The 27,145-nt window shown below is 42.4% G+C and overlaps 2 protein-coding genes across 5 annotated transcripts in view; one reads left to right on the plus strand and one right to left on the minus strand.

The window, feature by feature from the left end:
- LOC308128859 (lysyl oxidase homolog 2A-like) lies at positions 1 to 26,581 on the plus strand. 2 transcript variants are annotated; one of them, XM_080494552.1, is made up of 14 exons: positions 1 to 117; positions 1,750 to 2,064; positions 4,376 to 4,551; positions 12,941 to 13,149; positions 15,383 to 15,599; positions 16,763 to 16,946; positions 19,162 to 19,313; positions 19,391 to 19,558; positions 20,957 to 21,122; positions 21,370 to 21,610; positions 21,797 to 21,912; positions 22,362 to 22,498; positions 22,896 to 23,007; positions 25,343 to 26,581. In XM_080494552.1, the coding sequence occupies exons 2-14, from the start codon at positions 1,782 to 1,784 to the stop codon at positions 25,411 to 25,413; spliced, it is 2,232 nt and encodes a 743-aa protein (XP_080350678.1). In that variant the 5' UTR covers positions 1 to 117; positions 1,750 to 1,781; the 3' UTR covers positions 25,414 to 26,581. The 2 variants fall into 2 exon arrangements, 1 of the variants encoding a protein (XP_080350678.1); XR_013936585.1 differs by lacking the exon at positions 25,343 to 26,581 and having other exon boundaries at positions 22,370 to 22,498; positions 22,896 to 23,004.
- r3hcc1 (R3H domain and coiled-coil containing 1) overlaps positions 23,547 to 27,145 on the minus strand; it is a 6,523-nt gene continuing 2,924 nt past the window's right edge. For 2 of the 3 annotated variants that reach the window (XM_080494559.1, XM_080494557.1), the window contains 3 exons: positions 26,975 to 27,070; positions 26,753 to 26,892; positions 23,547 to 24,564 (listed from right to left, as the gene is read on the minus strand). In XM_080494559.1, the coding sequence (XP_080350685.1) occupies positions 26,783 to 26,892; positions 26,975 to 27,070 (206 nt within the window). In that variant the 3' untranslated portion in view covers positions 23,547 to 24,564; positions 26,753 to 26,782. Of the gene's footprint in view, positions 24,565 to 26,748; positions 26,893 to 26,974; positions 27,071 to 27,145 lie in introns of all 3 variants that reach the window. The other variant, XM_080494558.1, reaches the window with a different exon arrangement.

Consider the following 27,145-nt stretch of genomic DNA (forward strand, 5'->3'; position numbering starts at 1 on the left):
GGAGAGAGTACTAAAGGGACAAAGAACCTCTGCCTCCTCAGCTCATCCTCTGCTGCAGGTTGGAAATCCGTCAAAGTCCCGGAGGAAAACGAGTCGCTCCGCTGCTCGTCCATCGCTGTAAGTCATTTATCTTCATTTGGTAACTGTTGCTTCGTTACATGCAACTTTTTGTTGACACTGTGAAACTTTGAGATAACAAGCTGCCAGCAAACTGGGCACATGCACGACTTAAATACAATTATATTCCTTTCTTTTCCACCGAATATTTCTTTGCGTCAGTTTACCTTTGTGTTTTCTACTTATGTGCTGTCACATTGTTTCTCATGACTCTGAAACTCCTTTCCCGCCCTCACCCTTTTCCACTCACGTTTCATATTTTGATCTGAGTCTCTTGATTGTTGATTCATGCTTTTCACAAAGTACACAACATGAACACTCTGGACTTTGATGTAGAAGCCAGCAGCAGAAGTAATGGGGACTTTCCTGCAGACTTGACAATCCTTGGCTACCTTCCACAGACATTTTTTCACTTATGATTTGGCCTTGTAGTTTCAAAAGTGGCTGCATGATTATATTTTCTTTGTGATGTAAGTCTTTTTTTTTTTACTCATATGCATGCTGCTCAAGCTGCAAGCACATTCTTGGGTTGGATGCAGTTTTGTAACTTCAGGCTCCTCATTTTAAAGACTGGGTTATATAAAAAAAAACAACCTAAATACTCCTTGATTCATGAGAGTGATGTTTGTTCACTTAGGGTCCTGCTGGACCTGCTCAAAACTTCTTTTTTTTAATCTATCAGTGCTTTAGTGTTCACTCTCACAGATAAATTAATCCATCTGGCAGCACTATAGCACCCCCTTCCCTCTGCTAAGCTTTTTCTCCTCATAGAGACCCTAAACAGATGTTTCACAGTAACGATCACCAGTGACGTCTCCCACAGCCTCACAATTTATTAACCGTGTCCTCCAGGGGTGTTTTCTCCAAGCCTCTGCATTGACTTTGGCTGCATCGATGACGTAAACCCTGAAGGCGCCCCCCCTCCTCTCTTCTCCCGCTCTCTCTTTCCACAATGCTGGAGGATGAGGTGGTCTCCCGACTTTCACTGTCTGTCTTCTTTCCCTGCCGTTGCTCCACTAACATTCCTCGCCCCCCAGGCTTTCTGTCTCACCGTTGACACTTTCATAGTTTGCCATGAAATATCCAGGGTGGAGTCAACTTTCTCCCCGTTGTACAGCCATGAGGCACAGATCAGCACATCAATAAGAAGGGGGCAGCAACCTCCCCGCAGGAGCCCACATTTGCTCCTCATTAGGCTGTCACACAGACACCGAGAAGTCTCCCTGTCTCAGAAACCTAACCTTACTTCTTGTGTTTTCTCCTAATATGGAAAGCGAGATGTACCGAGTGTTCTGCTCGATATGCTGTCGATCTGTGCTGAATTCAGTTTCCATGCTTGTGGTTACATAGGGGCCACTGAGGGGTCTTTAGGGGGGTCAGACATTGAGGAGAAAACCAAGCTTTGGGATTTTTATACTGGCACTGCTCACGCTCTCAAATTATGGCCAAAACCACGACACGCCACAAATTACTGTCTGCCTGGGCCTGCCTTCCGATAACTTTCAGCCCTCAGTTTAGCTCCTTGAAAAAGAAAAGTCCATATTATACACAGATGAAAACGTTTTTGTTTTTTTTCTGCAGCGATGCTCATCTGATGTCAACATGCTTTTGTCTTTTCATTTTTGTCTTTAGCCCGTCCAGCCTTTCCTTCCTCATTCGGCACCATGCTGCGTCCAGTCATCATCACTCATCTGTTGTCCACCTTGCTGTGCCTGTGGGTGCTGTGCAGTGCCCAGTCAGACTCTGGCAAACCTGTAATTCAGCTGCGTCTGGCGGGGGAGAAGCGGAAACACTACGAGGGCCGAGTGGAAGTTCTCTACAACGGAGAATGGGGCACAGTCTGCGATGACGACTTCTCTATTTACGCTGCCCAAGTTGTGTGCAGAGAACTTGGCTTTCTTGATGCCGAGTCCTGGTCACCCTCAGCCAAGTATGGAAAAGGAGAAGGTAAGAAAGAAGAGCACCTTCGGAAGTTCAAGTAGGATTAAGACGGGGGCATTCAGGAGCATCGAAGGCTGCAAATAGTTTTGTATGTTCCTTTGAAATCACTGAATAAGGTGCAGGTTTCCCCCTGTCTGAGTGCTCATGCCCCCGGGAAACTGCTTTCGTCATTAGAGAAAACTCCGACATGACAATCAGCACGCAGCATGAGCACTGCCAACACTGGGTGTGTTGACTCCAGACACACACAGATGGTATGTCATCTCCTTTCCTGTCAGTTGTGTATGAGTTTATTATTCCACGTCTGTAGAGGCACTGATGAGATTCCCGTCCCTGCAAATGTGATAAGTGCTGACTGCTGGCGTTAAATGTACGCTGGTCGCTGGAGATGACACGTATTTTCCCCCTTGAGTCGACCACATGCAGTGAGCCACTTTGGAAGGGAAGTAATCAAAGTCCCAATTAACTATCCAAAAGGCGGCAGTCATAATTCCCAGAACCGTAGCTGTGAAACAACGCACCCAGTGCCTCTAAGGTTGTGTATACGTACACTTTGTTTTATGAGAAGCAATTACAAAGCAGTTTGATGTATATGTGTGCACCAGCTCTCCGGGAAAGAAACTGTTTACACTTCATTTTAGCACAGCCATTTGGGGGTTGGTTTAGGGTGTGCCATCCAAACGTTTCGAACATACATTTATGTCCGTTTTAATGACAGGAAAGGAATATGTTGGGCGTTTATAGAAAATGTAGTTTTACGCACTGACAGACAGATTTACGTCCTACATTTAAAGTTGCACATTATGAAATCGAATAATATGTTTCTAACACATATTTACCTGTAGAAGTGACAAAGATTTAGCCTTTCTGTTGTTAGGTTTGTTATCAAGGATATTTGCTACCACTTGTCCACTGGTCACAAAACATAACATCGTACGTTTCGGGAAAATCTGAAAAACTGACCTGCCACTATACAAGTAGTTTTTGCACTTTAAATATGGTGAAAAGGACAGACTGCTAAGATTGGCGAATTTGCTTCATGACAAAATTCATTTATGTTCAGGTCTTTTTAGAAATTATTTTCTGTGTCCGTTCAGCTTTGAGCTGTTTGTCCAAGTTGATTGGCCTAAAATGCCCATTAATGATGACCTTCAAAATGAATAGCTGCTTGTGGATTGTGCTCTCTGCTCATTTCAGCAGCTTGTTAAATCCTATTAAGGGCTGCGAATAATGCCTTTAGCACAGAAATCCAGATTTATAACGGCTGATGAAGCCTCGTCGTTGTTTAGACTGATTCAAGCGAGTTTGCACTCTGCTGTCGTTCAGCACTTGGCTCTGATGATGAAAATGTTCCAGAGGTGTTACTGCTCCTGCCAGGAGGGGACTATGTGACCATTTAAAATGCAGTCACTTTCTTGGTATGATCACGATGTTCCTGAGGATGATGTTGAGACTACCAGAATGATTAGCGGCACGTTGGTGTTTCCATGGCCTCAGTACTGTGGTTTCCCTCACGGGCTGACTCAGAACAGCCAGCTGGACGGGAGATGAACGATATGGCAGCACGTTTTGGCTCAAAAGCTCAGAAAAAAAGCATCAGGTTATGTTCGAAACTAAACACATCTCCACGTGAGTAAGTTTACCGTCTCTCTGACAGGGCTCCACTGGAAATGATGAAATAGATGTTATTAAAGTACGACTTTAACTCAAGCTGTCTCGATGAAATGTTGAAAACACCCATCATTTGCGTTTCTAATTAAATGAACGCTTTATTAAGGAAAGTTATTGGGAGTGAAGGATTGTGGGCTTTGGAATCCTTTGTAGCACAGTGGAAGAATATGTTTTGCAGTATATATAAGATGTAGGGAGACAATAAGGACCTAAATGTTAAAACACAGGAACATAATCAGAGGAGATATTTTTGAATTGTTAATTTAAATTAAGAAACGATCCAAAGCCACAAATTCCTTTGTGTACAATCCCACGGCTTTGTTCTAATTTTTTTTTTTTTTGAAGTAGCAAATCCTCACAATTAAGAAGCTTTAGTTCCTTGCCTAGTTTTTTTTTTGTTTTTTTTATACAGGAGCAGAATAATGTCCTCCTTATTCATTTAATCTATTAAACTCTCTGATGTGCAAATTTTAAATGCAATAAAAATACAAAAAAAGAAGGTAAACTAATTCCAATATAGGGACTGCAACAGCCAAACAAAGTAATCAGAGCTTTTGGTTTTATCCACTGAAAACAATAAAGAGAATATACACTTTAACAAAACAATAAGCAAAGGAACTCCGTTTTTCCTCTGTCTCTGTTCCAGGTCGTATCTGGCTGGACAATTTGCACTGCTCTGGTTCAGAGAAGAGCCTGGCTCACTGTGTTTCCAACGGGCTTGGAGTGTCGGACTGCAAACACTCGGAGGACGTCGGGGTGGTGTGCTCCCAGAAACGCATCCCAGGATTCAAGTTCATCCGGAACCACGCCAACAGCGACCAGGTAGGTTCACCTGAAGAAACACTCGCATAGATCTTAAACACAGGGTGTGATCGCTTGATCACAGAACTACCAACATCCGCCCATTGGGGTTCAAGTACGCACACGTAACCTGACCAGATGTTCAATGCAATAAAAAATAAGTATATATAAGAACAGAGGATGGGCCTAGGATGAAAGACGAACTTGATAAAACAGTGGGGGATATTTCCAAATACCTTAAAATAATTTTTTGTCTTCACTTTCTATTCCACGTACTCAATCAACATGTCAGGAAAGCCTAAGGTATTCTTGTGAAGATGCTCACATCTGCCATGGTGTGAAGCAACTGAACTGATCTGAGGTGGAAACTGTTTTAATCTTCTGTAAATGTATTCATGACAGGAGACATTCAATTTACCTGAATAAGATATCCTCATTCAAAGCACATTTCTCAAATCAGTGTATAAAAATGAACGTGGCGTCATGGTGGCGTAGTGGTTAGCAATCTCGCTTACCAGAATTCATTGAGTATTCCTTATTTGGGTTCAGGTTTGGGACCTTTTAATGTAGTTTACATTCTCCCCCTCTGCATACATGGGTTGTTTTTTCTCTCGAGGTAAACAAGTTTCCTCCCACAGTCTAGAATACATGCATATTAGATCAACTGGTAACTCCAAATTACCCGTACATATGAATAAGGGAATGTATGTTTTCGTCATTTTCTTTTTGTTTGCGCTGCAATTTACTGGCGACCTCTCTGGGGTGTGACCTGCCCTCGATATTTAACTCCAATTCAGCCCGATTTTAACAAGCAAAGTAGCTTACATGGTGATAATTGTACTTAAGTATGAGCAAAATCAAATACTTGGAAAAAAATACTTAGTGTATATACCCCGAAACACTGTCGAGTTGTAGTGGCCTGAGTATTGTCGTTTTGCTACTAGAATGTTGGAGTTTTAATTGTCCATCATTTGCACCCATGACTTTACATACGAGGCTACGTTGCCCACACAGGACCCCCACCCTGTGAGATTGTAGCGATGACTCAGAGAGCATGATGACCATCCCGCCTGGCCACAGAAAACGCCTCTGTGCCGGATGGAAAGTCAGTGTGGGCTTGTGCATGTGAAGGGAGAGGGGGGGGGACATTCCTTCAGCTTGTCTTAAAACAGTTTGTCTGGAGATTTCAAGACACACTGATAGAGATGAGGAAAGAATGGTTGCTTGGTTGGTTAGTTGGTTTGTTGGTTGCTTGGTTAGTTGGTTGGTTGGTTTGTTGGTTGCTTGGTTGCTTGGTTGGTTGGTTGGTTGGTTGGTTGGTTGGGTGTCTTGGCTTATCTCAGGGTGGGCTAAAGCCTCAATAATGCGATTTTCATAAGACAGCCCTCCGCCTATTCAGTGAAAGCCAAGGTTGCAACAAAGTGGTAATTCAAAATGTAAACACAATTTTTTTTTTTTTTTTTGGCATGATTTTTTTGGCCAAAAGTAACGTCCTTAAAATGTTTACTTTTATTGCCTTTTCTGTGTCTGTACACTGTGTTTTCACATTCACATACATGGTAGCACCACTTATTCTTAATCATTTTTGAGGCATGGTTATTCAGGCGTGAAAGATGCAATGACAAAAAAAATGATAATAACAGTGTTTTTGTTCATTCATGTGGAGGGTAGATTTGAATTGCGTCATCAGGCTCATTACAGCAGCCAGTACAGTGGCTACGCTATTTTACTGGGCTCGGTTATGATAACAGGTCTGAGGAGGGTGGCTGAAATCCATGTTTGGCTTCCTAATGCCTCGTTTAGTCGTGGGAACTGGGCAGTTCGAGGAAGGAGAAATTGAAATGTTTAATTATTACCTGCTGGGCCCTATGCACAACATTCTTATTTTTATAGGTTGTATATGTCAGCAGCAGCCTCTTGTTCCCTATTTGTCTTGCATATTTAGGATCTGTGGGGTGTTTCTGCAGTCCAGTCCTCCACCCTGTAAATATTTCCTTGGTCTGGCTGAAGCCTTTCATGTCACAGGGGGAGAGAGGAATGGGAAAAAAGGTGTAGCTACACCTCCTTAACCATGCTTGAACTGACATCAGCAATGGGTAGCACTGTTACTGAAATCATTTTTTTTTTTCAAGCATGAATTGACAGTTTGTGCTCAATCTGGAAAGTTAGAATCCGCAGTCAAGTGTGGCGCGTCGGAACCAAAGGTCATGATGAAAGAAATAAAAAGTGTTGTTTTGTTGGGTTTTTTTTTTTTTATCCCTTTGTCACTACAACAAAATGACTAACACTCATTTGAAATGCAAAAAGCTTTCTGGGAGATTCTGTCTCCCTCTCCTAACACTGCATCATCTGTTGATTTTTAAAGGTTTTATTAGACAAACCTTAGCTTAGATAACAGATTCACTTCCACAGCAAATTCTTATGGTATATAGAAAGTAGGCCATATGGAGGTCAACATAAAGGTTCTCAAAGTGGCTTTAAACAGCAATTATTGCAGCCCTTATGAGGATTCATTTCTGTTTTAATGCTTATGGGAATAAGAGAAGACAGTAACTCACTCGGGCAAATTCAGCTTCACCACAAATAATAGTCCACTGAAACTCTCAGTCTATTATTAATAAAAGCGGTAGCTTTCATTGGCATGGGTCACTCAACTGGAAGTACTGCCGAGTCAGTTAAACAACATCATCTTACATACAGCAAGTATATTACAGCATTTGAAGCACTGCAATATTTCAAAATTGCATCAAAATTGATGAGCCTATTTATTGGTTTAGATCATGGATGTCCTGATGTAATGAGTTAAATTACTGAATGGATTTCTTGGAAATATGTATACAGATAACAATGCATTTGTAACTTTGGAAGACATGTATTGTGCCACATTTGGAAATAGGCGTTATCTTGGCCTGGGTTCAAGAGCTGCAAATGAGCAAAGTGAAGCAATTAAAGAGGTTTACTAGACTTTAAAGTCTGTTTTATTGTTTTTTCTTTACTTACTCGGTTATAATATGTACTGTGCATTATTATATACATTGCGCCAATGCTTGCTTTAGTCTTTTAGTCCATCACATAATTTCAAGTAATGTTGATGGAAAGGAACCATTTCTTGCACAATTCAAGCTCTTATCAGCTCTTTTAACCTCTGACCATCTCTAACTGCTGCTTTTAAGGTCGTTACTGCCCTCTGCTACTGACTCTGGAGACAGAAGACATGCGCCATGCCAAAAAGAAAACACAGCTTGTTGTGGAACACCCCGAACAACAGAAAATAGATGAATGCATGAACAAATCCTTGTTGTGAATTATGTTGATTATTTGATTATGTTGCATTTAATGCCTCCCATTATGGCAGCAGCAGTCACTGAAATCTATTTAATTAGAAACAAGGCATCAAGAAGTTTGGGTCTTTCAAACCCAGCAGAGTCGCTTTGGTGTTGTTATTGACTTGTTTCCTGCTCAAGCAGAAGGTCATAACAGATGAGGTCTGTCTTTTTTGCCAGAGCGGGAACAATCAGCACCAGAAACAAGCTCTAAGATGGCAGGAACCTTTGTTTATCCCATGTCGGTGGAGATGATTCAACCAGCTCCGTGTCCACTTCCTCACGTGAGGAAAGCACACTGCAGAGTTTGACGTGTCATCTGAGGATAATGAGGGGTTGAAGGTTAGGGTTGATGGGGCTTTTTTTTTTTTCTCCAGAGGTTTCTTCACTGTGCGTTTTCCTAAAAGTTGGCATTGCGGTGTGGTTGTGTAATGGTTACATAATTGTACCATTGTTGTCTCCCGCCAAAGAGGAAAATCCTCTCGCTCACCTTGGATAGAATCGCTTCTCCGTGTACCTTTTAGAAGGAAAAAAGTTTTCAGATCGAGAAATAAGACACTGCTGCTTGCAGACGAGAAAGAAATATTCAAAACACATGAGAGGTTTAGCTTGAGTTCATTATCTCAGAGGACATGTGAGTTTCCTCTCGAAGAGATGAGGAAAAAAAAATAAAAAACTAGTGTTAAAAAAGCAGCTGCAGCAGACCACCGGAACATTAACCATGTTTATTACACAACACTCACATCTCACATCAACACACATACATCAGATGCCAGTTGCAATAACAATATTCCGCAGTTTAAAGCCTTTCCATACTTTGTCATTCTAAACAGGGCAGAGGTTGCTCCAGCGGTGTCTGCTTTCAGGAATTTCAGCCTCTCTCCTCCTCGGCTATACAACAAAAGGAAACCCGAGCCAGACTTGGATTTGCCTTCAGCGTGATGTATGCGAGAGGCTTGCGAGGAGGAGAGTGATCAACTGGAGAAAGGGTTGATGACAGTCAGACAGCTGAAGCCAGTTTCTCCGCTGCAGACAAATTCGCCACATGTTCAACAGCTGGATTGTAGCGTGCCCTCTGGGATGCCCGGGGCCCGGCTTGTTCAGGCCTACACTTCATGATATAATGTCTGTACATTGAGGCGAAATATGAATTGTTATATGTTCACTTTACATAACATCAAGACGAAGTCTATAGATATAAGCTGAAGACATCGCCAATGTCACTGTGAAGCATGCGTCTCAGGGTTTTCTCTGATGTGGCAGGAATCAAAGCCCAAGGCTACAATTTAGCGCACTTGAAAACTCATTATGTAACATTTTACATTTTGTCTTCATTATCCACACAACCACCAGCAAGTGTGACAATGGCAAGTTCTAGTTTTACAAGGATGTTTATCCTGTGCTCTTTCCCAGCTGGCAGCCTGGGAACCTCATCTTTACAAGAGTCTTACACGTGGATAATAAATCAGACATCTTTGCAAAACAATTGATTACATCACTCAATATATATATAGATAAAGAAAGAAATACACTGATACATCATTGTCAAAGTAAAGCCTTTTTTTTCTCCAGACGGTCAACAGTTACATTATATTCCATGTGTACGCCAGTCAGTGAACGTACGATACTCTTATCCCAACATACCAGTTGTGTTACAGTTAGGTAAGTCCAGTCTGTGGTGATTTATGTGTTTGCGTTTTGGTTTTTTTTCTTCGTTTTTTTTTCTTTTTTTTTCTTTCACGGTCCAGATGGGAGCAGAACTGTAGCTGATCGCAATTCCAGATGCAACTCTGACTCCCTCACATGCACTCCCGTACATGAGCAGGCACACGTCCACAGTCAAGCCAGTTAGTCAGGAGGGCAGAAAGCGAGGTGGGGTGGATGTGAAAGTCGTTTCAAAGAGCCTCGCTGTTCCCCTGCTTTCCAATCCAAATTGCTGCACCATCACGGTTCATAACATGTCATGTACCGTGAGGCTCTGGGCGAGTGGGAGGTGGGGGGGGGGGGGGGGGGGGGGTTCTGGGCACGTGTAGACAAACGTGTGGCAACGCACAGGACGGCTGATTAAAGCGGAAGAAATTCACGGTAGTGGAGGCATTAGTCAGTGGCGAGACCGCAGTCTCATGTTCGCACTTCTACATTCGAACCCGGTTGGGGGGGGGGAAACAAGTCTGCTGTCTGTCCAGTAGGAAATAGTTCAGTAATGGTCCGAGCTCACTTAAGAGAGGAACGCTGAATAAATGTGAATGAGGAATGTTTTCTTTTCATTTCAAACAGCCGCCTTTTCTAAACACGAATATACAACTTCACTATGTTCATCTGGGGGGGAAAGCGGCAGAATGAACAAGTCACTCCAGTCAGAAGGTTACAGATGAGGTCATGATGCAGAAATGTCCAGTTTTAGAGTCACCGCAGTATGACCTGTAGGACTACACTAAGTAGAAGTGGATTCATGTTGAGTTTTGGGTTTTTTTATACCAAAAACTGTCCAAAGTAACACAAACATAACTGAAATCCATCACAGCATAGTTACATTATGGAAAATAAACTCAGTAAATACTATCAACGTCATGTATGGTAAATAATAGGGGAGATAATCGCCAGAGTGTCGTTCTGTTATATAGAAGTTGTGGCCCTTTGTTTCAGTTTAATAAATTATGGGTTGACTCAATATTTAATCACCATGGGCACGACAAAAAAAAAATACACATAGCTGATATTTGTACACATTTGACTGTTCAAAACGTTTGTTGGTACTATTGAACTGTGAATACAATATGAAAGAACTCAGCATGGTACCACAAGTGCAATAAGTCCCGCCGTGAAATTTCCTCATCTACGTTTGAATTTGTCTAAATGCAAGTGAAACGTCTTGGTAAGATGATTATATGACAAGGTAAATATATTGTTTGGTTATTCCACTTGGTGCTTTTGGACAGAGCAGGTGTTTGGTGCTAAATGGAAGATCTGAAACTGACGTATGATTCAGATCACACACTTAATATAAGTGAACTGTTGCTAATCGTGGTATTACAGACTGGATTAGTAGCTTTTTAGTCGTGTCATATGTGGCCGTTCATCAAATAATTATTTTTTAGTGGTATATCTGGATTTTTCCTGAATTTCTCTACAACAGGGCTCAAATGGTGAACAAAGTATATCATTGGGCCTCGGCCAAATGGGACTGTGCTGACCTTGTGTCTGGTGGTTGGGGTATCGGGGTGGGTGGGTGGGTGGGGGGGACTGATCCCAGCTGTGCATATCTGTCTCGCTCTGTTTCCTCCCTATGAGCCAAAAGAAACTGTGGTCAGCTCCAGCCTAGTGCTCCACTTCATCCTCCCCTCCACTGGTATTTCAGTCCTGTCTGTCTTTTCTTTGACTTCACCTTTTATGTGACTCATTTTCATACCAATATTGATCCCAACACCATTTAAATTGAGAACATTGGCTCCCAACTCACCTTGCCTTCCTGTCAGACGCTAATGGAAAACACTCTGTCATGCCATTGCCAGCAGGAATCTCTTCATGAAAGAGTGGTTTTTAGCTGCTCCGACCGCTGCGGTCAGTGGGAGGGCCGAGGTCACTGTAGAAGAAGTCGTACAGGCTCCTCCTGTACTCCAGTCTGCAATGTTCAGAGTCCCTGAAAAGCTTGGACATTCCCTCAGGCTGACGCCATCTCAGGAAACCACCCTGTGGGCAAGAGTTTAATATTCTTGGAGACATCGTTTTTTGTTTTTTTTTCACTCTTAAAGAAACTGGCTGTTGTGAAATTAGCGAGCTCAGCATTTGCAAGACCAGCTCAAGTTTGGGCCTTTTTTTTTTCTTCTTCTTCTTCTTCTTCTCTTGGCACACACAAAAAACTTCACACCCAGTAAGGAACCAAGTGTGGCATTTGGCTCATGGAGGGAAATGAATAATGACCAAAGGTTTCAGGTAGCCGTTTCCTCATGGAGGTCAAATGTTACCATTCCTTCCTGAGGCAGGGGTTGTCAAGACAGTGCTAACAGTGCTAATTGTGAACGTTAGTGACCCTCAGTCTGAAGTGTTTTATAGCCTTTTATAGGAGACCCTCTCCCGTCTGGAATGTGGCAACATCTTAACTCAATATAATTTCAGTCTTCACCTCCTCATTTCTTTGGGTTTTTGTGTGTCTAAATAGGAAATCCTTCATTTTCTTCTTCTTTTTTTGTCATTAATAATACTAATATTGATGTATTTCAACTTTTCGTCTACTTTTCAAATACCACACATTATTGTTTTGGGGTATTTTTTTTTCTTCCCACAGGAAAGTCAAATGCTCAGCTTGTTTTGACACAGTGATAGTACTGCACACTGCACACAAACCTCCCACAGCACTGACCTGAGAAAGATACTGTACAGGAAAAAATTCCAGATATTTATCCAGGCCTCTTTGCAATGGTTAACAAGTTTAAACAAAGAAAAATCAGCCCTCACATTTTCATTTTCAAACACGTGTAAACGATTTAGTTCCTTGAAGGCACATTTGGATTCTTTCTTTCTAACGCACCGGCTGTAATGTATAATATATCACCTCGAGAAGCACTTGTGAAGTGTTTTTATTGTAATAACGACAGAGGAGTTATATGAAAGCATGATCACTAATTACACAATCCGGTTTATAAATCCCAATGCTCTCTGTCAGTGTGTGTTATATATTTCAGGAAGTTGAATGTTACACAGTGCTGCAAATTTCACAGTTTACTCCTTAGGAATGTGATTTTGGGGGAAGCGGGTTCACATGGATACAAACTGTATCGTTGCTCAAGGGGGTAGATCAAACGATTACAGTTTATTCTGAGGGAATCGAGAACACTTGACGTCAAACCAAACGTAATCTTACAATGGATCAAGAAAAAAAAACTTTTATTCCGAGGACAAAAATTAATGGCCGCACTAAAAATTTCACATTTGGTGCTGTATAAATAAAGTTGAATTTAAGGTTACAACAGTCCTTTCTAGGGGCTTTTAAGAGAGAAAACAGAAAAAACTCAGCAAATTTGAGATGGTTTGACTTTTGATTTATATGGAGAACAGTGATAAAATTGTTCTTTCACTCTGTTGGTCAGGGCATACCGGTGCAGGTGGAGGATGTGAGGATCAGAGCCACCTACTCCCAGAGGAAAAGGATTCCCATCACCGAGGGCTTCCTGGAGGTGAAAGACGGAGGCAAGTGGAGACAGATCTGTAACGTGGACTGGACAGAGATGAACAGCAGGGTCATCTGTGGCATGTACGGCTTCCCCGGGGAGAAACGTTTCAACAATCGACCCTACAAGTGAGTAATGGCGCCGGGGCCAGCGGCAACGTTTAAACAAGACCAATTAGATGTGATGCAGGAGTTAAACTGTCATTTCAACATGGTGATTTTTTTGGGGGGGGTCAAATCACTGTCGATTTTGTTAATGGAGTAGCAATATAAATACAAAGACTGTGGAAAGCATAACTGGAGATGTTCCACTCATTGATGCACAATCTAAACTTTTATTGGGTTAAAAACTAATTAGCATATTCCTAGAGATCTTTTCAAACTGATTTTTTGGGGGTTAGGATTCTGAGGAATGCTTTATCCCATGCTGAACTGAAGTCAGGAGGTGTTGCATAACCTGGTTTGTTTATTCTAGTTGGTCGTCACTCAGTCCTTCATCCATTTCTCACATGGAGAATAAACAGACACGGGCCTGCAGATTCTTGACAGAAGGCCAGAGGAAGTTTTAGCAGATGAAGGATTGGCCTTACTGGGAATCGACTCAGTGCACTGCCCTGTGAAATAGTGGCTCTTTGGGCTGTGTCTAATTATTTCCTTCTGAGGAGTTTTCACATGCTCTCTTTCAGGATTTGTCACAAGCAGTCCTCAGTTTTACACAATGAAACACAGCTGTTTTTATAGAACATTTTGTAACTTCCACGTGTCTTTATCTGCTTACAAGTCAACTGAAGTGCAAAACTAAACAGACATTTTTTTTCTGCAAATAAGAAAACAATCAAACGAAGGGAGAAAAAAAAAAAATCTCACTGCCATCCCAGAATACGACTCCCACAAGCACAGAGTGAAAACGTGACCGGGCCGACATGGAAACAGGGTTAGTCACCAGGCCTGTTTGTCACTTTAACAGGCTGTGTTATTTAAGGTCAACAGATGCGCAGCTGGATTCTCACACTAACATTTATGGCTATTCAATAATTTTGGATTTGGCCACGTTAGGAAAAAGAAGATTCATCTATCTTGAAAGCTTCTGCAGACATGATCTCATCTGATTTCAAGTGATTATTACATGTGGATGCATTTAGCTAATGGAAATAGAGGCTAGGGGACATAAATGCCAGCACTTAACTTTGTTTACCCCTTCAGATCACAAAGCATGTGTGGTTTTACTGCTGCTGTGGTCTCACGTGCTTCACTGTTTTACTCGAGATGAAACACCACATCACTTGTATTTTTAATGCAGTATTAAAGGACAGCTCTGTTCATCAAACATGTCATTATCAACAAATATACAAAGTCTTAAGTTACATTTGCCACCACTTGTTGCGTGCCTGCACCACCTGAATAAACTGTAAAAAACTGAAGAGGCATTAAAAACAAGCCCTGCTGGTTTCATTACATGGTCTGTTTCTTCTGGGGCTCAGACCTCACTGTTGTCTTGTTCCTCACTGACCCTTAGTTGACGGCTTCTATTCAAGGATAGGGTCATGGGAATGTGAAGGTATTCCTCACAACACTACTCCCTTTGTGCTCCCCAGTTTAGGATGAGCACGGCTGGATTTCTCACACAAAATTAAAATTCCCATATCCCCCGAAGCAGCTTCTTAATATTGTCCTCAACGAATACCAAAAATAGGTGTTTAATTGAATGTGCTCACAATGAATACTGTAGTGTGACTACACACAGACTGTACTTTTCTGTATTTTAGTGTTTTTCAGTGTGCTCTAGTATAGAAAGATGTCTTCCTCCATAAAGTGATGCACACCCAGACATCACTGTGAGGGTAACGTTCCCATTGTTGTATAACTCAGGTGGTGATAGATTGTTTTTGTGATGATGAATTGTTCCAAACCTTTAAGGCTTCGTGAAAAAGCACCTGAGCTCACTTCGTGTAACACAAAGCAGTCGACATACACCACATTCCACAAAGGCTGGCCACACTGTATATCCTTAATGGAGGACATGTCTGAACGTTTTAGCTTTTAACCCTTTCAGTCCTGTCCTCACTGCTGACAGGATGTGGAATTTGTGCAATTCATAACAATAACGCCTAGATTCGCAGAAACATTCCCAGCGTTCCACTTTTTTTTGTCGACAATTCTCCAGCCATTAGGTCACAAACGATCCGGTCAATGGAGTAGTTTCACTGATACCAATAGACACTGTGAAATTGTGAAAACAGGCACTTAACCTTGTAATACAGCAACACACTTTCTCCTCTTCCTTTTCATTTCCATACGTGAACAGAATGTAGTTTGAAACATTATTAGTGACAGCTTGTCTGAATGCGTTTTACCTCCACAGACTGCTCGCCAAGCGCCGTAAGAAGAACTTCTGGGGTTTCTCTGTCAACTGCACCGGCAATGAGGCCGACCTGTCTGAGTGTAAAGTCGGCCAGGAGATCGAGCTGAAGGGCAACAACACCTGCGGACAGGGCATGCCTGTGGTGATCAGCTGTGTGCCGGGGCGGGCCTTCGCTCCCAGCGTCAGCATCGGCTTCAGGAAGGCCTACAGGGTGGAGGTAGGTCGAAAATAAATATATCTTTATCCACAGGATATTTCTGTATCAACACCGTATGCACACATGCAAACAACACTTGTGACTAAAGGAGGCGTTGTATTTTGGTAAATTAAAAATGAGCAAAGCATTCAAGACAGAGTCGTTTTTAAAGACCATACATTCATGTGTCAACTCATGATATTCCATTGCTTGTGAATACTTGCAAATTCTAAAATATGCTTGAAAATATTATACCTACTCAGATCACAATTATTTGCAATTTCTTTCTAGCTTAAAAAGTCTTAAAATTGGATTCTGTGTTTTGGTAAAGTATTACCTGAATGCCAGTTTCCCATAATTTATGACTTGCGAAGAACATATCCTCACTAATCACGTTACTGAAAGCTTGACCATGTTTAAATACATGCAGTAGTTTTATGTGTGCAACAATATTCTTTGGCAAGTTTTTATTTATCTATAGTGTTTTCAAGAGGAATTCATTGATCATGTTAACTGATCAAAAAAGAAAGGTTCCTTGGCAAGAGCAAGTAGCACTTAGCTCAAAGTTTTACATGACAATTTAATCACGTGATATATAATCGTAATCCTTTTAGAAACATTAGTTTGAAAGAAACAGGAAGAAGATATCAACAGTGTGAGCTTTGTAAATAAAACCAATGGTTGCATCGCCACAACAAAACATCAAAGCAGCAGTTTTATTGCTCGAACAGTGTTCAGTGTGCACGTGATATACAGTCTGATGACCAGCTCTTGTCATGAATCCAGTAATCCCTATTAATCAAGTGGCCCTGTACTGCAACATCTGGAAATGTTTAGATAAACACTAAGCGTTTATCATGGCTACAATAAATGGTCGGTCAGCCCACAAAAACAGAGCTGGGGTTACCTCCGCTAGTTTTCATTCCTGTGTGGTCATGTTGTGTGGCAGCCTTATAGTTTGATCACAGTGCGGTTTCACCTCTTGTTTAGTGAGCGTACATGATGTCAGCGATGAGATTTGGGTCGCTGTGTTTCGTTCACACAAACTCTCAGCGAGTTCAAACTTAGTACTCCATTAAATAGACTCTTCTCTTTGCTCCTTGGGGTTCAGTGCTAAACACCTCTCCTCCACTTCTCCTGATTTCAGTTTTCGTTGTGCTTTTCTTTCTTTTTTTTATCGACAGCAACCTTTGGTACGTCTTCGAGGGGGAGCTATGATAGGCGAGGGACGAGTGGAGGTGCTGAAGAACGGAGAGTGGGGCACCGTTTGTGACGACAACTGGGACATCCGAGCTGCAACTGTGGTGTGTCGAGAGCTGGGCTTCGGCAGCGCCAAAGAGGCCCTGACTGGTGGACGGATGGGACAAGGTACCTACAGATACGCCACGCTCTCTCACCACTGACCGTATATGATCACACTCCCATATTGGAGTGTGATCCCATATTTCTTTGTTTAGGTTCAACTGATTTAGGAAGTGTTGCATAAAACTGCTTAATTTACTGACTTTAGTACATTTGTGGGTTTAGCATTTCACATTGTCCAAATTTAGTTGGCCTTGATTAAAACTCTTTAAAATGTTCCGAACATTTTCTTTGTAAATTGCAGTTTGTAAGTTTTGTAAACCAATGATTGGTCACACGTTGATGTGTGATAGTCAGATTATTCCCACTGTGGCAAATGGGCGTCGGCACATCCTCAGTTTGCTCACGTGAGCGACTGTATCGGCATTGAAAATAAGCTACTGCAACAAAAATAATTACAGCTGCCCACACAACCCTGTTAAAAAAAAAAAAAAAAAATCAAGGCATACATTACATTTGGAATAATCTAAACTATTTCTGGTTCATACTGTTGTGTCTTTTTAAAACAACCAGCCTGCTTTTGAGATAAACCGAAATGTCTGACCTGCCATTGTCTTATATGTGTTTTTGTTCGACATTGATGGAATGACACCATGAGAAAGTTCAGTGTCAAACAATATCACAAACTAACAATTCAAAGAAGCGGTTAACCAGTAAAATTACAGTTTTTGTCTTTCAAGCCTTGCTGGCGTTGTCAGGATACTATATATAATATAGCCGCTCCCTGCCAGAGAGCACTGTCTGATGGCATGGCAAAACAGTGATAGTCTGAATATAGTTTACACTTAAACCACTGTATGTATATTTGTCAGTGGGCCTCTTTTATGCCGCTGAAATAAGTTTTGTAGCCAAGTCTGACCACAGAATCACTTTGTTTAGTCTCTGTCACGAGAGCTGGCTGATTCTAAAAGCCTATAATGTGTTTATCCTTATATATTAGGCTGATGATTGGCAAGTATCTCTTACCTCACGGTTTAATGACACTCGACTTCTCAAGTACTTTCAAAGCACTCTTACTCAACAAAACTCCAAAAACAACTTGGAGTGGACCTCATTTCCAGCTGTGAAAAGGAAAGGTGTGGGCCTGAAACCAGAGACCCCCGCCTCCACTTTATCTTCGGCCTTGTATTCCCACCTGCTTTTGTCCTGCTTCAATCGGTCTAGACCTGAAGTCAGCACACGGAGCTGTCGGGGAATGTACGGCGCAGCACATTCATGTTTTTGCATTGACCCAAAACCCAAATCTGGTGAAATGCAACACACCACAGCTTCATAAGAATCACACGTGAATTGGGATAGTTGTCCTCAACTGAGCCTTATTCTCACAGCAACACTGAAGTGTGCACAAAATGTTCCCCTGTAAAGAAAAAAAACATATTTTATGGGTTTCAGAGAAGGAATTCTGCATTGGATGGTGAACTAGGTTTTTTTGGGGGGGGGGGAGGAGGATATTTTTATGAGCTGACCACTGGATTCACCAATTCAACAACAGTGTGACAGACAGACGTAAAGCAGTTAGTAAAGTGGTTTAAACAAAACCTTTAGGTTTATATGTCATTTGGGAAAAGAGCTCAGAACAGTCTTTTATCCATTAGATTTTTTTTGCCAACTAGTAAAATAAAATAAAAAACACACACACACACATTTTTTTTTTTTTTTGGGGGGGGGGGGGGGGGGGTTGTTTGCTCAACCCTAATTAACCTGCTTTGCGTTTGCTTTACAGTTGATATTTGCCACTTAAATATTAACTATACAGTTGATACATAACTACATTTCTTTCAGTCTCTCTTTTCTCTGCTGGCTCCTTGTCAGCATTCCTAATCAGTCACATGGGAAAGAAACCCCAGTATGAAGTGAACAAGCACAAGTTATTGTGGAAACTTCCCCACAATGAGGGACAATTTTTATTGTCTTTATGGGCCTTAAGTGTCTCATTCCCATTTGAGATAGCTGACTGCTCATTTCCTCTGCAGTGCAATCGTAGAGACCTTGCATCTGTCTCTAGGAGGAATTGTTTTTCTCCTGCAGGACTTTTTTTTATTCTCAACTGCTGCTGCAATAGGTTTTGCTTTCTGAATCATTGTGTAACACAAGGATGAAATTTCTTCTTTCCAGTAGCGGAAAGATTCAACTGCAACATTCATGACATAACTTTAAAGCTTAAGATTGGCCGATTGGCATTTCTGGGTTTTATTTACATCCCCGGTGTGTTTTTTTGTAGGGATCGGGCCGGTCCACATGAACGAGGTGGAGTGCTCCGGGTTTGAGAAGTCCCTCACTGAGTGCCGCTTTAACCGTGAGGCTCTGGGCTGCAGCCACGAGGAGGACACTGCCGTCAAATGCAACGTTCCTGCCATGGGATTCAACAAGAGAGTGAGTAACTCCAACCGACAAACACACCTATAAATGATTTCCCGATCATGGATGCTGATGCATCTTTCTACCTGCAGCTGCGATTGGGTGGTGGGCGTAACCCCTACGAGGGCCGTGTCGAGGTTCTGACTGAGAGGAATGGCTCCCTGGTGTGGGGAACAGTGTGCAGCGAGAGCTGGGGTACCATGGAGGCCATGGTGGTGTGCAGACAGTTGGGCCTGGGCTTTGCCAGCCATGCTTTCCAGGTAAAAACAACAACAAAAATTATTTCATGCACAGACTTTAAGTATTAATAAATGGTTTGGGTGTAAAGATATGCCTTTACCAAATGAAACTTTGAAATCAGAAAGAAGTCCACATACATACAACAAGAATGACAAAGGGTCAAAGGTTTGTTTTCACCTTCCGGGCTGAATAACTTCCTGCACTTTCACAAGTTTCCATTACGAGTAGCACAGAGCATTCCCTTCAGATCATTTCCAAGACAGAACAGGCAGATTATAACATTTTGAGCCACGTGAGGTTAAATTATCCTCCAAGTTCTACCTCGTTTAATGCCCCTGTGTGTGTGTGTGCGTGTCAGTAGATGCTATTAACTCTCGCTTTAACAAGCTGGAGCTTTGTTGATCCCAGAAGGCAAAATAAAGCCCAGAGTGCAGGTCAACGGTGGTAAATCTATGACACACAAGTGTTCAGCTCCTCAGCAGGAGCGATGCAAAAGCTTCAGTTCCCTGTTTGAAGTTGGTTGGGACCTTCTACCAGTGAACCCCGGGGCACGGCTGTGCTGCATCACAGTCCTGTTTCCTCGCATCTCCCCTCACGTCATGAGCTCAGGGGGAGTGTGGAGGTGTGGATATTGGAATTTGTGGCTTGAGATAATACAGGTCTGGAAAATATGTGTGAATCACGGTGAGGTGTGTGGAGGGGGTCTGACAGGAGTGTGGAGGGAATGTCTCCGTCTCCAGTGAGCCAGCCAAGGGAAATAATCCGGTAAAAGTGTCATAATAGTTAGTCCTCTTATATACAGTGTTAAATGGTGTTTGTTATCACCAAGCAGGAACACGTCTCCCGTCGAGACTCTTTTTCCCGTCTGACTTTTAAATGATTCTGCAGAAAACCCCCACACCGCCAGATGGAACAAATGACAGCGAGTTTAAACTATACTGCTCCATGTCTGTCCTTCTCCTCAGCCCACCGGCAAATACTCCCACATCCATATCCCTCAGCTCCTTTTCTTCTCATGAAGCCTCCTCCTCATCCCCGAAGGGTGACGGAAAGTCTGAGTTCGCCTTAGCTGTAGGTTTCTCTGCGGTCTGCCGCTGTTAGGAGGCTGAGTCAGCACTGTGAGGACAGCGGAGTGTGTGATGTGTGAAGGACCCTTTGATTAGATTTAACTTGTGGGGCTTCTCACATGACATGCATGCAAATCAAATACATGCAGGAAATTAAGAGAATGTTTTTGTTTAAATCCGAGTTCCCACACAATTATAGATGTGGCGAGCATTAATTAATGTGTGATCAAGAGAGAAAAACTGTAGACCAAAATAAAGGAAAGAGTTTGAAATGTATCGTTAGCTGCCGGTTGTTCAACTCTTGATTCTTCACCTTTATAATTTTGGTTTTCTGCGCCTCTCGTTCACCAGGAAACACTCTTCTGGCCGGGAGATTCGTCGGCTGACTCCATAGTGATGAGTGGCGTGAGATGCTCAGGAACCGAGCTGACTCTAGATCAGTGTCTGCATCACGGGAAACACACCCTGTGTCCAAAAGGAGGCGGACGCTTTTCTGCTGGGGTCTCTTGTACTCAAAGTAAGAAACAAGAAAACGACCTGAAATGCATGTAGTCTGGGAGGTTTCCTACCATACATCGTAAACTCATTTATCAAGCAGAACTGTGCACACGCTGCTACTATATAAAGCAATGAGTAATAAATAGAATATTCTAATGTGGGAAAAACAACCCAGAGCTAAACGGATGGCTTTCACCTTTCGACACTGTTTTTAATCACCACCTCCCTCGTGGTTCTTCCTCCCTCCCTCCCTCCCTCCCTCCCAGCGGCCCCAGACTTGGTGCTGAGCTCTCAGGTTGTGGAGCAGACCACCTACCTGGAGGACAGGCCCATGTACGCACTGCAGTGTGCCCATGAGGAGCACTGTCTGGCCGGCAGCGCCGACCAAGCCGACCCGACCTCCTACCGCCGCCTTCTCCGCTTCTCCTCCCAGATCCACAACAACGGCCAGTCAGACTTCAGACCGCGGGCTGCACATCACTCCTGGGTCTGGCACGAATGTCACAGGTAACGAAATGTTCTGGTACTTTGGTGCCATTCTAGAGGGTTAACGCCGTTATTAAAAATACAAATGAAAACCAACATTCTGGGTCACTGGAAAAGTAAGATGATGTATATTAACTGCAAAGTTTATGCAAAGAGGAAGTTCTGTGACTCTTCTAACACTTTTTTTTTTTTCTTTGTATAATCCAGACATTACCACAGTATGGAAGTTTTCACCCACTATGACTTGCTGAGTCTGAACGGTACGAAAGTGGCAGAAGGACACAAAGCTAGCTTCTGTCTGGAGGACACGCATTGTGACGAAGGTAAACACACGCACTCCGCTTCCTTTATTAGCACAATACATTCTGTGGCATCGGTGCTGATTTTGGCTTCACATGGGCTTTTTATATAGGAATAACAAACATAACTGTAGAGGAATCCACTCACTGGTTTTATCCATATAGGGTTAGGTGTTATGGGCTACACAAAACATCAACTACCAGACACATAATCAACACCTTTGTGCAACGTAGAACCGCCAATTAAGTGATCATTTTTAAATCATGTGAGGAATCCAGTGTCGCAGACAAAACCTGCGTATGCACAGGGAGAACATGCAAAGTGAAGCCCAGAAATTAAACAGATTTTGTAGCTTGGAACTACATCACTGTTGAATCTAGAAAAATGCTCAATCCATCTGTCTACTTGAAATAAAGACCAGAGAACAGCGACACCTGAGCAGCGTGATACATCTAAGCCTGTTTGATTTCAGGTATCCAGAAGAGGTACGAGTGTGCAAACTTTGGCGCTCAGGGCATCACGGTCGGCTGCTGGGATACCTACAGGCATGACATAGACTGCCAGTGGGTGGACATCACAGATGTGAAGCCTGGCGATTATATATTCCAGGTAAAACATCCCTTCTGTTTATGTGCTGAGTGGAAGTCGAATATCTGCAGTAGGAAAGGTCCATCTCATCTCCAGCCAGAGATTGCTCACAGACCAAACATGTGTTAGGAGTTTTCCACATCCCTGCTTCGCTGTGTTTGGCACGGAGTGCAAATGCAGTCGTATCCAGGCAAAACAGCTGAGCAGGGGGTGGCTTAAGGTCACTGAACTAAATTTACAGCCTGAAGATTGGAGGAGGAAGTTTTGGACTCAGCAGGCGGCAGTACTAAAACATTTTTTTTTTTAAGGAATTGTGCTCTTAATTACTGTCTGTTCTTTGGTGCATTACGCTACCTGAAAAAAAAAGAATTGCATTTAATGACAGTATACATGTGTTGCATTGTTTTTGCTCTTGCAGGTTGTCATAAACCCAAACTATGAGGTCGCAGAATCCGATTACACAAACAACATTATGAAGTGTCGCGCTCGGTACGACGGACACCGGATATGGATGTACAACTGTCATATAGGTGAGACCATCACTTTATATCATTATCAGACACGATTGGTAAAAGGCTCAGCAGAGGAGGATGGTGGACTACAATATTGTGACGTTAATGATGTAGATGTAAACGGCATCTTCTTACTGTTGAGTTAATAGTCCCTCCATGGAAGTACTGCTGACTGTTTCATTTATCTTGTGGTACATCACATGTGGGTTGAGATCAAGAAGGCTGGTGCACTCACAGGGTCCGAGTCATGAGGTTCTTCAAGTTACAATGTTTTGATACGCTACTATTCCTGCTCTTAACCAGACTTGAATTTCTCTGCGTGCTTCATCTTGGGAGCCGAGGTTCAAACTAATCCTTGAAGACATCTGTTACACACAAAATAATGACAATATCTTGAGATTTCGGGAAAGAAATCTTGATTAAAAGCTCGTTCACTCCATATTATGCATGCACAGGGAGAACATTATGTTTCTCCAACCTGGCCTTGAACTGGGGTTATTTTGCTGTGAGATGATGAGAGTTGAGATGACGAGAGTGTTAACCACTCCACTGTGTTGGACAAAACAGACAATTGAGGCACAAAATAGATTCCGGACTCCTGTCATTTATTTAGAAGGTACTGTGCAATATTCATTACCACAATTAAATTTAGTCTCACATCAAATTGCTTTATAGTTGTAGATACATTTTCTTGCAAGTCAACCAGCAGCGACCAAATCAATCGTGCCACTCTGTCATCAAGCGCTGAAAAGAAAATACAACTAAAAAGTATTTCTGGCTGAAGACGGAAATAGTACATTGGTTTAAAAATTTACATTGGAAAACATCCAGTTTTTATGTAATAACAGTGCCTCACATCAATGCTGGGTTTTGAATATAATAGATTCTACTTTGTTGATAATATTCACCTCTTGGGCGTGTAGAATTTAACTGTTGAGAAATTTAACACCAAGCTAGAGAAGAACTGACAATTAGATATAATTATGCAACTGACCTGGCCCCTCCTGGGCAAAAAGGTTTAACCTTAAACAACCTAAGAACACACTTGAGTTTCTAGTCACCATGCAACAAACCCAGTTTTATCAGAAGCCTTAACAGCAGGTGTCCATCCGACATCTCGAGGGCCCCTGTCCTGCATGTTTTACCTCTCTCCCTGCTCAATAACCAGCCCCTCATTGCAATCGGGTGTGTTGCACCTGGGAGAGAGCTAAAACATGCAGGACCAGGACCAGGACCAGGTCCAGGTCCAGGTCCAGGTCCAGGACTGCCCACCCCTGCTTTAAAACCACATGCAGTCCCTGCTGCTGCATGCTGCCTTGTCCCTTTAACATTTTCACAACTGTCATATGATGCAACAGTGTAAACAACAATAATAAAAACATCAATGTCCAAAGGTCCAAAGTCAGTCTCAGATACAGGGCACCATTGCTGAGGTGACGTCTCCGTTGAGCTCTAAGACACTTCGGCAGGATGGAAATCACCTCTGTGTGGCCCAACGCTGAAGACAAGAGAGCAGCCGTACTCTCCCTGACCATTGTGGAGTCCTTTCAGAGGCCAGGCATCCGCTGGGCTTTTCTGCCAAAGACACAAAAACACATTTTTTTACAAAACTAGTGTGTTCTACTTGTATTTATTAGTAGTTCACTATGATATTATATACATTTTGATCCAGTCACTATAAACTAAGGCATATCAATATATGGTAGCCAATGAAAATCGATCAGCCGGAATAGAATAGAATAGATTCAGTCAGGACTGAACAGCAGGTCTGTGACCTTGTGGATACTTATAAATAAATATTAAAAAATAAATGCCAAATTGTCCAAATATCCAAGTAGAGACGGTCCTTTTTTCTTCTTAAGAAAACAAAATGTATACAGCAGGTATGTGAGGGAGGTATTGCAGATAATATTAATATTATAATGTCATTCGTCTTATAGCTAATAAAGTGGTGAAAAATGGACAGAAGCAGATCATATGTGAAAAAAACAGTTCTGTTTCCAAAGTGAATTATTACATGAATATAATGTGAAGAAAAGAAAAAAAAAAAAGAGTTGTACTGGCGCTCCAGCACAAAACAGGTCCAACAGTTGCAGGGCTTCATATAAACACATGACTGATCTTTTACAGTAAAAGTCTCTTACAGGCTTCCTTCAGTAAAGTGTGAAAGAGAATCACAGGAACTCACTACTTAATGATATATTAGTTAGTTTAGCGTTTCTGTGTTGACGTTTGAGATTTTAAAAGATGCTCATGTCAAGGTGTTTCCTTAGTCTACTGGTAAAGCAGCTCTAGTGGAAGTCAATTTTATGTCCGGGAATAAAGTACATTTTCTCCTCGTGTCTCTTCACAGGCGGCACAACGAGCTCGGAAACACAAGAAACTTTCCCCGGCCTGCTGAACAACCAGCTCTCACACAGGTAGACCTGCTGAGCTCCACAGCGCAGGAAGCTGATATCAAGACAACCACTAGAGGGGGCTGTACGGTTTTGCTTCCTTGGAGCAGTGCTGAAGGCTGAGCTCCAGGCTCTGCTGGTACAATATACAATGACTCAATGGAAAGAAAAAAAAAAAAAAAAAAAAGGAAAAAAACAACCTGCTTGCTTACTGAATCCATTTATCAACATTCATCTGTACAAATGTGTTTATATTTCTTTGTTGTCGGTGCAGTGTAGCCTTGACCTGGTGCTTGAAAGCAGAGACGCTTTAAAAGATCGCAGCCACGTAACTTATTCAACAAACTGTGCCAACGGTTGCCTTCTCAGCCAAAGTTATGGAGCGTTTTGGGGAATCCCTCAGACCGAAGGAGACCAGTACTGAATCCGGTGCTTTAACTGGTCACAATCTGTCTAAACTGCAATGCAGGTATTTGACTCTCATGTGCGTTCACACTACTGCTCAGTTGAGGGCATTGTCAACGTTAAAGGTGACCACAAATGCAGTACATCGTCATAATCCTCGACGCCACAATTTATGGCAACATCATCCCCGAAAAGACAAACGACGCCTCTCATCTCAGGACTCTATTTCTCCGTCTCATAACTCAAGCTTCCACCACATCTGAATTATGAGCTCCTAAAAAGGAAGATTTGTTTTTGTATTTTCTGTCAGAGGCTCCAAAGCTTGGATTTCACTCCTGTGGCGTCACTGGAGGTCTGTGAAGTCTACAAATCGTACATTCTGAATTTAACCGAGTTGGAAAACTTCTCTTTCCTTCCATCAATTGTTTTTCACATGCTCACTTTTCAAAAACAGCCTATTTATTAAGATCTGTCTTTCCCTCCGCCGCTCCAGTTGAGATTCATGTTCACCTGCACGTCCCCTCGGCCTCGTTCTCAACGTCTTGACTTTTCTTAAATTATTACCGTCAGGGACTATGATGACATTGTGGAAGTATACTGTAACAGCCACACACGTTTGTGAAAATGCCTCCTATTTGGTTTTGTACATTAATTTTTTGGGGTTTATTTTTGTTATGTAGCAATTCAAGAATCCTTTATTTTATAAGGGTCCTTGTCAGCTGCTGTCCGATTTCCTTGTGTATGCATGGACGAATGTGGAAAACCATTACATTTTATAAATAAAAGGGTGAAAGCAGAGAAACGTGGCCTTTGTTTCATTACCATTAAGACATGAACTCCACACAGCCGCGATTAGTGCGAACACATTAAGGTCTGGACTTGAAAATAAATGTGCACAACACACTGACAGACGTGGTATTATTCCAAGACATTCTGCACTGGATCATTTGACACTCACTTACACCACATGCAGGCTGCGTTGGCTTTCCCCTTCAATACTGCTGCCTCCTGCCTCTCCCTCGTATGCCCAACGCTCTGGTGACCATCCGCTTCGCGACGGCACAATCGGTCCGGGGACGTTCCTTCACTGGCTGGATGAACTCTGGACGAAGGGCGTACAAAGCAGCCAGCTCATCGATATCATCAGCACGGCTCAAAACTTTTCAGATAAGTTACTACCTTACCTGCCCGATGGAAGGCCTTGAGTTTGGCTTTTTTACTCCCTTCGGCCAGTGGCCGTACTGCCAGCAGTGGGTGGCAGATGGACAGAGCGTGAAGCGCTGCGTGCGACACAAACACAGTTTGACCTTCATTAGTTTTTGCCCCGATTTTAACCCCCCCCCCCCCCGACCCAG

Source organism: Blennius ocellaris (genome assembly GCF_963422515.1).
Source record: "Blennius ocellaris genome assembly, chromosome: 4".
NCBI lineage: Eukaryota > Metazoa > Chordata > Actinopteri > Blenniiformes > Blenniidae > Blennius > Blennius ocellaris.

Coding starts and splice junctions, on each gene's coding strand:
- LOC308128859 (XM_080494552.1), top strand. CDS start 1,782: ATGCTGCGTCCAGTCATCATCACTCATCTGTTGTCCACCTTGCTGTGC. Junction 2,065..4,375: donor CAAGTATGGAAAAGGAGAAG/GTAAGAAAGAAG, acceptor TCTCTGTTCCAG/GTCGTATCTGGCTGGACAAT. Junction 16,947..19,161: donor TGGTGGACGGATGGGACAAG/GTACCTACAGAT, acceptor GTTTTTTTGTAG/GGATCGGGCCGGTCCACATG.